General features: G+C 31.7%; 1 protein-coding gene across 3 annotated transcripts in view; it reads left to right on the plus strand.

The window, feature by feature from the left end:
* Positions 1-12,801, plus strand: part of LOC148614260 (uncharacterized) — a 34,722-nt gene that overhangs the window by 6,485 nt on the left and 15,436 nt on the right. For all 3 annotated transcript variants that reach the window (XM_088588254.1, XM_088588255.1, XM_088588256.1), the window contains exon 2: positions 8,016-8,120. In XM_088588254.1, coding sequence (XP_088444380.1) covers positions 8,016-8,120 — 105 coding nt within the window. The remainder of the gene's footprint in view (positions 1-8,015; positions 8,121-12,801) is intronic.

Genomic DNA, 12,801 nt, shown 5'->3' on the forward strand with positions numbered 1-12,801 from the left:
ACTCCAAATGAATAAAAAGAAAAAAAACTAGTATATGTTTTTTTTTATTATGGCATTGTGCTGATTCAAATTGTAATTCAAATTGATGTTCCATCTCCACTTAGAATCTTTCTGTTCTTAATAGGATTATATCCAACCTGGCTCAGGTCCATGGACAATGAACAGTTTATCTTCACTTGAAATTCTCTGGTCATGTAACTCTTTTCAGTAAGTTGGCTCATCTGAAATTTTCTGGTTCCTGTCAATAGGATCATGGGAAACAATTGTGTCCCCTGCACACTGCCTGCAGTTTCCCAAAATTGTTTTGTCCAGATAAAAATTTTTAACTTTTGTTTCTCATGTTTAAGACAAAACGGTCAAGGCAACCTTAGGGTATGTAAATCTTGTCACGTGACTCTGTGGTTTCATGAGAATGGGCCCTCGTCTACCATTCATATGCATTGAGATTCATTACTAACATAGCATTGAGTTGAACATAAAAAGCAAAATATCTTTCTGTGTAAAAATACTGAAAAAAATTCGACAAATATCTAGTTATACAGGATTCAAATGTTATGAAAGGTATAAGAATAGAAGATTTTGATTGTAATTCAGTGCTTCCAGTTCCGGGAAGTAAACAGCAAAATGCAGATTGGTCTTTAGATTTCAGTTCCTTCTACATGTACATGTCGAAAATTCCGGAAGGTAAACTGAAACTTGAACAAGACTTACAAACCCTATTGACACTTTTAAATGACAGATACACAACTGGATACGGAATGGAAAAAAATTTTGGAAATTCAGAGATCTACCTACGGAATATTGTGTGCCCTCTGGGCCCACATGCCACACTTTTTGTGTGCCATGAATAAAATATTCGCGCTAATGGCACAAGGGCGCAGTCTGGAATGAACACTGGGCAACACTGTAACCCTTGGCTAGTGAAGATGCTTTTACAGTTGTGATTCCATGTTCAGTTTAATTCTTATTGGTATTTAAATTATAACAAACAAGGATTAGAGAAATGAACCATAAAGTGGTTCACTTTTTCATTCATAGAAAAAACTAAGTTTATAACAACTTATACATGTAGACATAAATTTAGCAAACAGTAGATTGTATCCTCTTTATAAACGTCTTGATCAGAGCCCCTCACTTTTTCTAATATTCTTGATCCGCCTCTGGCCTGGACAATGATGTTTCCTTTGATTCTATAACCACTATGTTACCATTGTGTCCTATTCATACGGCTACTTAAACTGGAGTCTTTTTGAGCGGTAAAACAATTTTAGAAGTTTTTATTGCATCTGAAGTTCTTTCTTCTTTTTGCATTAGAATTTTTACAAGGAATCTGGTTTGTTTTTACCAACTCATTTAGTATAATCCATTAACGGCAGTGGCAGATCCAGAGGGGGTGCATTGGGTTGGATCTCCCTTTTTATTGGAAAATTGGTAATTTTCATATGTAAAATTGGTAAAAAAGACTACATGATCAGTTTAAGCAAAATTAAGTAGGCTCAATAGCTATGAGTGAAAAACTCTTTTTTTCCGTAAAATATTTATTCCATCTAGAAGACCCCCATATATTGATTTATGTAAATCTAAAATAGAAAGATCTATCATCAGTAAATTTCGTTTGAGTGCACATGCACTAGAAATAGAAAGGGGTTGGTACAAAAACATAGAGAGAAAAAAGACGTATTTGTAAATCATGTGATAGTGGGAACATAGAGGATGAATATCATTTCTTCTCGGTGTGCACCCACTACACACCGCAAAGAAATAAATACAGAATGAAGTTGGACAACAATAATTTAATTTCTTCATCAAAACCTCACCTCACACCAAGAGACATAGCATACATATTAAACAGTAGCTCTATAGAAATATTAAAAATAATTATCAAATTCATGAGTGAATGTTGGAATCTAAGGTCAATTTAATTTAACAGAAATTATATTAATATATAATGTTAAAACTAAAGATTAATCTGTTTTGATCAGATTTACACCACTGTCGCACCATGTTCATAAATTTAGTTTATATGTAATGTATATTACATTGTTCTGTTTTTGTTCATGCCATAACCATTTACTGTAAATGTGTTTGTGCATATAAAATTGTCTATTGTCTATGAAGACAAATGCACAAAAATATGTATGATTTTTGTATGCACAAAAGTAAATTTTTAAAACTTTTAAGCCTTTTCATCATAACTTAAGGTAGACTTGATACTTTACATGTGTCTCTGTTCACAAAAAAGTCTGGAAACTAGACATAATTGTCCGGAAACAATTCCGTGTAATACAATTTTAGTTCTGTTTTAATTTTATCCACCCAAAAGCACTTAAAATATTGTTGTTGAATCAACAGTTAGGAAACAGAACAGGTTGTCCGGGAAATGTTTTGGTATTTTACAATTTTAGTGTAATTAGTACTTAAAATATGTGAAAATTTGCAACTTAAAACTCATTTTGCAAAGCTCATGTTGCAGATCGAATTCAGAATGTTGTGTTTATTTTATTTGTTATTCAGTAAAGAATACTTAGATATGCATTGTAATATTCTACAGTGTCTTATTATCTCTGAATCATTGAAAATGCACAAAAATGCAACCAATTTTAGGGGCATTTTTGTTCTGTGATTAAATGTCAGCTTTTGTCGGAAAAAGTTCTTTTTTACATTTTTTAAAATTCTATCCATGTGATATTTTCATGTTACTTACTTGCCAGTACTTACAATAAACGATTGCACTTAAATTACTTATCAGTGTGAATTGGTGTTGACTGATTCTTGACCCCCTCCTCTAAATAATGATCATAGCAGAAAACTTTACCACCTTGCAGTTAGAAAAGAATGATATTCAAAAACTACACTGATTTATCTTTACATTGACATATGGAATAGCCATATACCCTCTAGGCTCAGAAAAATCCTTAGCCATCCGCAGCACTAAAAAGCTGACCTACTTGAGGAATGGATGATTGACAAGGGTCATCGGCTGCCATTACTGTTTTGTTTAACCTATTTCTGGTGCAAATAATAATCTATTATTTAATTAAGTGAGGTATGTCTACTACATATCAGACCATTAATCAGTTGTGTTTATTTTATTGTAGGTTGAAAATCAATGCTAACATATGAATCTAATATGATTTTTAGGATTTACAAAATTACAAAAAAAATTGAATATTAGAGAAGTCACTTGTGATAATCTATATGTATAAATGTAAATAGATTACTGCCATTGCTATAAGTGTGGAAAACCACTGGATGGATTTTGATGAGTGATGTACCAAATTAAAGACAAATGATTGAAGAATGGCAATATATATTTTTTTATATATTGGAAATAAAAGGAATGTTTATATTTTCCAGTTAAAAATGAGGTCTTTTCAGACAAATGATAAAATAATTAACTTTTTTAAAGATTCATAAGGTTGATTTATGAAAACTTGAATTTATTGAAATGAAATTACTATAGGATTAAACAGCTATTTTTGGTCATCCATGCATGTATGAATGAATCTTGGTACTCCTAAACTCAATGAACGGCCGTTCATGTAATGTTTGGGAGTGGAGAGATCGGTTCATACATCCATGAAAGACCGAAAATAATTGTTTAATCCTTACAATTCTATCCCAACATTTGAGAATTATTTTTTTTTTAAATGTGTTGAACTGGTATATGTTTTTATAAAATCTAGATCTGGAACAATTTAATTTTGGGCCAAATTTACTTGTAGTTAGATTTTAAGCATTTATAAATTTCTTTCCCCGAGCTGAAAATTACTCTCTGTAAACAAACTGTACTAGTAAAATCAATGAGGATGTAATAAACTATTCTTTTGGCTATATTATACCGTTTAGTTCATTGTACACTCTTTCAAACTACAATGCTGCCATATTGGTTTAAATATGACCGGCATTCATGCATGTATGAATGATCTGAAGAAATTCATTCAAGTATGATATTTCTGGCAAAGATGTTCTGGACCAATCAAAAATGGCTATGAGCATGAAGAATCGTACAATTAGAATTATCTTCAAACGAAAGAGAAAAATCTGCTGAATGGCAATGGCTATTTTTGATAAACATGATTGAAATAGCAATTAAATGACTGAATTGGTGCCTGTTGACTTAAACTTGAACTTTTTTGTGGATTTTCGATGATGATTTCCATATCTTTTTCAGTTGTTATCTATGTAAGCACACTTGAAATATTTCAATAGTATAAATACCAATTTTAAACTCTTATCCTGCAGAACTCGGAATTTTCCTGGACTTGGCCCATTTTCCGCTTTATTAGGAAAGTACAATTTGTTTCAGTTTGCAAGCTGCTTTACAATGAGTCTCTCTGATATAGAGTTTGTTAAACTGTAATGACTTGAGAGCTGAAAAAAAGAGGTCATGAGTGTCCAAATAGGTATGAACATGCATGCTCAGAAAATAATAATGGAATGTGTGACGGGTTGGAAAGGGAAAGTCATATCAAGGATATCATGGATTTTTTAACTCGCACTTATTAAAAAAAATGTATGAACTTTTTCAGTATATTATACATCCCAACTATCTTTTATAACATAATATTCCGACGATTATTGGTAGAAAATTTAAATCCATTAATTTAATAGTATACTGGTAGATATAACTAAAAATCTGAATACTTTCTCTTTCCCCTGTATGCAAAACTCAAATGTAAAACTTATAGGCTTTAGTTGTGGTCAATTCTGAAAATTTTGTCTCCTTTTGTTGATATAAAGCTGTTTTGAGGCAGTCTTCGCAGATATTTCAAGTGTTTTTTTTTCCATGAAAATTGTATATTTTTCTAATCCTTGGTGTGTGGATTTCAAGTAATTTATAAGTAAATTAGTGATTATTGTCACAAATCCAAGTAACAGTGGTAACGTATTGAAAAAAATATTACTCAGTATTGGTACAAATCAGGAGTGCCTTTCAAAAATTAACAACCAAATACTGTGTTTTATAAAATATCAGGCACTTAGTCTTAGAAACTATCACATGATGATAGCATGCATGGAGAAGGTGGAAAAAGGGTAAGAACAATAACATCCTTTTGATTAATTTTGTCACAATTTTAATTCTTTAAGTTCATCCAAAATAAGGTATTTTTAAAATCAGCCAGTTGATGCTGAGGAGAGAACCTAAAATGACAGGAGACTGATTCTTCATTTTACCATTACATATATTACATCTGTCTATGTATAAATGCTTAACAACATTTAAACAATATATCCATCAAATTTCAACTTTGAATTTTAAGTTTTACATAATTAGACTTTGTCAAGTTGGTTTACCAAACAGTGCTCCTAAATGTAACTGCACATTTTTGTTATATTTTTAGTCAAGTAAAATTTATTTTTGGATTAAACACTATATTTACTGAATTTATGGATGTATAAAATCAGACCATTCACTCACAGAACAAAAGTCCATAGGACTTATGATAGGTTATTTGTTTCATGTATGAATGGTCCATTTTAATTTTTTTAACTTCAATCCCTAACTATCTGCAATATAATAACTTTTTTTCTTGTAGGCTCTCATTTAGTGAAATTGACATTGCAAATGCCGGCATTCAACCAACAACGTGACATGGTTGTCATTTTCAAAACTCAAAGTATCAAAGTATTTGCAGGCTACTGATAACTGTGTTCTTGTTGTTTTGAATATACAATGCTGAAAATGAATGGATTAAAGTAGTTTATACTGTTTTAAGCTACTAAACGGCTCTATCTTAAATTGTCGAAGCGATGGTAAACATGTTGTTTATGATATGTACATGAAATTTACACTGTTGTAAAAACTGTCATTGCTGAGGTCATAAAAGGTGATCAACCAATCATAATGTGCGAAAAAGGCATATGCTAATGCATTAGATTAAAATTATAAGTCGATACATCGTTGAACATCTACTTCATGATGTATTGTGTATAGAGTTTTGAGAACACATCTTTCATCAGTATTTTCATCATATCTATTATTATAAATTTGTTAATTTTATTACTTGTATGACTAAAATCTTGATTAAGTTCTTTTTCCCCCATATGCTTAATTCAAATGTAAAATTTATACATCATTATTGTATACTTTGACTATTGATAGAGATGGAACATCAATGATGTCCAGTATATGTAGAAAACACTCTAAAAATGAATGGCTCAAAATCTTTCTGTCAGAAGTCATTGGGAAGTGATGTTTATGCAGTTACGAAGTGATTGTTTGAACTTTTACATCAAAAGCACAGCATGTAAAAAAAAGTCTTGCATATACATATGATATTGGTGGCATGACAACATATATAGCTCAATAATTATCAATGAAGTAAAATGTTATTTGAATACATATATCTCTTTACCTCATAAAATCATGTGAAATAAATACCCAGATTATGTGTACAGAAACGAAACAAGTCCATTCGTTGTTGTTTTTAAATTTTATTGAAGGCATTACTCATAACCTTTTACCACTGGAATCAGTTAAGCCAATATACATCTTTTCATCCCAATGGAGTTATTGTCTCTGTCATATTCATCATCTCCGCAATAGTTATATATATAAGTCATTGCCACAGAAGGAACTTTTCTTGTAAATATGTTCTGCAATTTTTATTGTAATTCATTTAAAGCTTGTCTCTAATTTCTGCTTGATTTTCACTTCTGACCACTGTGAGAGAAAGTGTTGTACTCTGATGATGACTTTTTTGTTTCTTCACTGATAATTAGGTGGAAATTTAATGTGATATCTCATTATATGGGATGCATACTTTACAACTAGGATCAGGATACTTTTAAATTTTGATTAGGCTAAAAACACTTTCAATTGATAAAATGATATTTATGTTAGTGGCTCCTACACTCATCATCTGGTCAAAGTTGAAGGACGTCTCCATAGTGGGAGAATTGCCCTAGGAAAAATTTAGCAGTTTTTAGCAAGTTTCTTGAAAACTATACATTTTGTATTTTTTTGTTTTTTTTTAATTTTTTTTGAAACTTTTTATTGATGATGTGATTCTTCACAGTGCTTGAAACTTCAGGGATTTCTGCTTTCCATATAGTTCAATATGGTTTTAATTTGTCATATAGTTAACTTTCCTTAGAAGGGAAATCAACATGCAAAACTAACGCAAGGATAAGTTTCATATTATATTTTTTGTGACTGTCCCAAATCAGGAATTTCTGGCCTCTGTATGTCTTGTTTCGTTTTCATCTTTTTTTTTATGTTACTTGAGTATATTTGGGCAGCTCTTTCACTGTACCTCTGTATAATGATATTTTGGGGCCAACTGCAGCCTACCCTGTGGTATGAGGGTTTCCTTGTTGTTCATTGAAGACCAATGAGTGGCCTTGGGCCGACATTTTCACCCCAGTAGGGTTGTTCTTCGACATATACACTATACCTATTATCTTTATAAGGTTTTAATGTGTCTATAATTTGTTGAAGGAAGTCCAACTGACCATGAATATGAGATCCTGGAATTATTTTGTATTTTAACTTCTTTAAATCCGTAGCTGAAGCCAAAAGTAGAGTCCTGTTAGTGTTGTTGTCAAGAAATTTCTGTTAGTGTTGTTGCCAAGAAATTTGTAGAAATCTAGAAAGATAGACTAAGAAAACTATCTGAACGAGACCACTGTAGCTTCTTATTGAGCTTTTTATTAAGTTTAACTACACTAAATCTATTTGATTTTGAGATTTTAACAAGTGATTCATTTTTTTATTGCTTTTTAGGTCACCTGGTCAAAATAAACTAGGTGAGCGATTCAGACTCCTGGGAGCCTCTTATTTTAATGTGTTAGGATGCATTAGAATGCCATTGAAATTTTCTGGAAAAATGCATCTGATTTTCATGTAGTCTTTCACCAGTTTTGGACCACTTTGTGGGTGCATGTATAATAATATTCAGGCAACAATAAAAGTTTCCATGAATATCTTGTTGATTTACTGCAAGTGTAGTTCTTTGAACATACTAAATTGCAATGCTAATATTTTATTCCTTTATGGTGTTTATTTTTAGATTATCCTACTTGTATGCTTTGCAGTTAATATTGATGAGTTTAGAGGAAGATTCAGATGTTCATATGGGACTTTCCTCTTCCTTAAAACAACAAAAGGGATCAAGGTAACTACATTTTTTTTAAAGTGACTTTTACTATCAGTTGATTATATTTGTTTATACATCAAGTTTTGAAGAAGGTAGTAATATTGATCATGCCTTACCTTTAAGACTGTAGTGTTACTGACGTATTTATATCAGTCCCATTAAGACTGTAGTGTTACTGACATATTTATATCTGTCCCATTAAGACTGTAGTGTTACTGACGTATTTATATCTGTCCCATTAAGCTTCATTAGCTTATACTAAGTCATTTTTATTTTGTCATTTTGAGATATGTAAATGTTGGGCTTGGCTGTGGCATTTACAGTGGATTTAAGGCTCAGAAAAAATACCTGTGTTTCTGCAAACTTGCTCTAAAAAACAAGGGCCGGTAGGTAGGCAAAACTTTTTATTTTTTCAAAAGTTTTTGACTAGTTTGTGCTGTAGACACATTCAGACTTTTAAAGTGAAAATTGCTGGAAAAAAACTTTAGGAAATGCACAAAATATAGGGTCTGTAGGATTATCAGAAACTGGTATTTTTTAAAAGCCTCACCATCTCTGATCACTAAAGGAACTTTAGAAATACTCTAAGGTGTAAAAGCCTTAACTGTGGAAGAATGATGGTATTATGGGTTTCTTAACAATAACTTGAAGATAAATGTATGGATTTCTATGAGAATCTACCACAAAAGATAGATATTGTTAGATTCAAGAGATTATTGTCTTCAGCTGCTTAGACCATAACTATTATTTTTTGTGTTTAACCAAATGTTTTTTATAAAACCCACAGGTAGGACAACTGGGAAAAAATCAACTGCTATTGATTATTTTCAATACCAAACATGTTAGATAAAAATATTTATATTTTTATATTATATTGGTAACAATGATTTTATCAAATGTTCCCTGTGTAGAAAATTTCGATGATTTACACTGCAAAAATACAGTAATTTTACTTTCAGACTTTTACCGGCCAAAAATGCAAATATAAAAATCATCGTCATCATATATATATATCCTCTTAGTGTTATACAACACTTAAGGTGTCCAATATGGTCGTCCATCCAGCTCTGTCTCTTACCTTTTTTTCCATTTCACCCAAAGTGATTGCATTCTCTTTTATCCCCCCCTCTAAAGTCCTTCTTCTTGTACCCTTTAGTCATTCTCATTTCCTTATGCCAGCTAGTGTCCATCTTAGAGCTTTCTTCACATGCCTTGATCTTGGTCTTTTTATCATTTATCTTCAACCCAATTTTCCTCACCTCTTTGCTGATGTTTTTCGATTTTGATTGTATGTGCTGGAAATTATGTCATCAGCAAAGTTCATGTCTTCCAATGCATCTGTTAGTCCCCACTGAATGCCTCTTGGTTCATTTGTTACTCTTCTCATTATCCAGTCAATTACATGTACAAGCATAAAGAGTAGAGATGACAAAATACGTCCCTGTCTTACTGCTAATGTTATCAAAAACCATTCTGTCAGCTGACCATCGTGTTGTATTTATGTACATTTGAATGCTTTGTACATTTCTTCGATGATTTTGATGTCATTCCCATAATGTTTCAGGATAATCCAAAGAGACTTTCTGTTTATACTACATTGTATTAAAGGCCTTTTCAAAGTCAATGTACATGTAATAAATATAAAGTGATTTGTACCATTCATTTTTCTGTTCTGTAATAGTTTGTAGTATAAAGATATTATCAACACATGATCTTTTCTTCCTAAAGCCTTTTTGCTCTTCCTGCAAAACTCTATCTACTGATTCTTTAAGTCTGTCTAGTATAATACGACTAAGATTTTGCCTTGCACTGACAAAAGACACATACCACGCCATTTGTGATAACAACAAGTTGTCCTTTCTTTGGTAATTCCTTGTTTTCGTTCTGCTGGTATAACTGAATCTGTCATAATCTTATTCAATAGCTGTTTTGAAATTTCTACCAGTCCTATGACTGACTTTAATGCTTCAGCTTGTATTTGATTAATCCCTGCTGCTTTCTTGTTTTTTCGGTTTCTTTGTGGCATATATGTTCTCATCTTCATATGTTTCAGCTGTGTTAGTATCTAGTGATTGCACTCCTACTTCACCCAATGTGTGTAAATCATGTGGTGAGTCTCTATTTAAAACTTCATTGAAATGTTCTTCACATCTATTTAATTGGTCTTCTTTTCTTGTGAGCAGTGTCCACTCTTTTGACTTTACATTGGTGGTACTATTTTGGTGTTGGCGACGTAGGGTCTTTGTTGTTTGATATGTTCTCATATCCCCATTGTATGCAGTCTGTTCCCCTTTGTCTGCTTGTTCTTCTCTGCATTGCTTTTTATCATTCGTCGCATTCTTTTTTACTTCCTTGTTAAATCTACTATATTCGTTATGGTATATTTTAATTGTCATTGTTAGAAAACATTCCTTTTTTTGCTTCTTTTCTTTTTTTCACTAACTCCCATTCAGTATTAGATAACCATGAAATTCATTTCCCTGTTTGTTTCTAAATCCAAGGACTTTTTGGTTGACAAGATTCTTTATGTATACCACGTGTCACTCCAGTTCTCATCTACAGAGCAATCCTCTAATCTTCCTGAAGCCTGGAATTTATTTCTTAGATAAGTACTAAATGCTTGGTGTTTCTTGATACTTTTTAGCTGTTTGACATCAAATGTTGTACATGTGATGTGTTTTTTCTCAATTTTAACTTGATCTTCCCAGAAACAAGATGGTTATCGCTACCAACATCAGCACCTCTCTTCATCATTACATCTCTCAATGATGTTCTCTATTTCTTGTTAATCAAGATGTAGTCTATATGGTTCTTACTCTGTCCATTTGGTAATACCCATACTTCTTTATGGATGCTTTTGTGTTGAAATATTGTGCCTCCAATTACCAGATTGTTTACAAGATAGGTTTCTAATATCAAGATACCAGTCACAAAATTTTAAATCTACGTTTGGGATAGCAGTAAATTGTGGAGAAAATCTGTATAATAAATAGGATAATCAGTTGGTTATCATGAATAACCAAAATATGATAGCGCCTAGATTCAACTAGTATGCAGCACACAAGTTAATTCTTCAGGGTTCTTGTCATGAGTCCTTTTGCACTTGTAATCATATTTCGGTTATTCTCTCAAGATTACCAATAATATCCTATTATTATTTCACTTGGAGATTATTTAACATTATTGAACAATATGACAATTGTAATTTTTTTTTTATCTTCGATGCTGAAAAACTATGTGCAACTTACTAAATTAAAAAAGCATAAATTCAGATTCTTTAATGCAGTTATGAAATTATGAACTAAAATTCTCTTTTTTTCTACGTGGAAAGCACTGGGCAGAAGGAGAAAACTTTTTTTCAAATTCAAAATTTTCATTTTTTTTCCAATTTGGCAGAATTTGGGGAAGGAAGGTTCATAAAAAAATATGGCCTATGGTATTTCCGGTAGAAAACAACAACCATTTCCATATGCTTTGTATGTGTTACTCATTTCTTGATCTTTAAATATTGGAGTTATTTCTTATGCTACATATTGTATTTATTTTTTTTTACTGTTAAAACCAGTATTGGGGTGTCTAACACCAACGCCCCAACTGATCTTGCAAGTAGAGAATGCATTTAACAAGTGTTGTGAATTTTTGTCATGACAGACCAAATTTTGCTGCAGAGTCTCATTTTCCTTAAACTTATCATTATCATGATCATATGATTAAGTGAAAAGTATTATTTGAAAATAAAGAATACAATGGAATTCTGGCTATGCTAGTGCTGAATATGTTGTGATCAATCTGCTGTTGCTGATTAAGCTGGTATCCACCTGTATTTTACACTTTACCTAGAAGTGTAATTTTTTGTCATTTGGGAACATTAGTTGAAAGACAAATCCCACTAACCAGTTCTTGCAAGTAGAGAATGCATTTAACAAGTGTTGTGAATTTTTGTCATGACAGACCAAATTTTGCTGCAGAGTCTCATTTTCCTTAAACTTATCATTATCATGATCATATGATTAAGTGAAAAGTATTATTTGAAAATAAAGAATACAATGGAATTCTGGCTATGCTAGTGCTGAATATGTTGTGATCAATCTGCTGTTGCTGATTAAGCTGGTATCCACCTGTATTTTACACTTTACCTGGAAGTGTAATTTTTTGTCATATGGGAACATTAGTTGAAAGACAAATCCCACTAACCAGTTCTCACATTAGGAATTTCATGAAATTCTACTGAAATGTTCTCAAGTATAACAGCAATGAAATAAGCTTCTAAAAATATAGGTCACCATGCTTTTAATGAAGATATAGCAGTTCAAAAATTTATAAAATCGGGAGTCTTAGTCATTTTCTGAATTCAATTCAGAGGTCTTTTGATTTTGTCAATGTTTTTATGATTGACACATGCCATACACCACTAGATTGGAAATTTTCTCTTCTTCATTCTTAAAATATTAAAAACAAAATACAATGAGTTTTATCCGCCTAAAATGATGTTTCGTCATAGTCAGCTATTGGACGTCTTCACAATACAAGCTTCGAAACAGAAAGAAAAAATAGAATACCAAAATGGCAATACAAAAACTTGACAGTGAAAAAAAACTAAGATAAAAGAATTACGACCAGGGAGAACAGAAGGTTGATCTTTAGCCAATTTATATTTAAAACTATTCTGGTTTTTGCATGATCTTGTCTCCTCGCATAA

The sequence above is a fragment of the Perna viridis genome, chromosome 6, assembly GCF_037379345.1.
Source record: "Perna viridis isolate PV_CMFRI_1.1 ecotype Kerala chromosome 6, ASM3737934v1, whole genome shotgun sequence".
Lineage (NCBI taxonomy): Eukaryota > Metazoa > Mollusca > Bivalvia > Mytilida > Mytilidae > Perna > Perna viridis.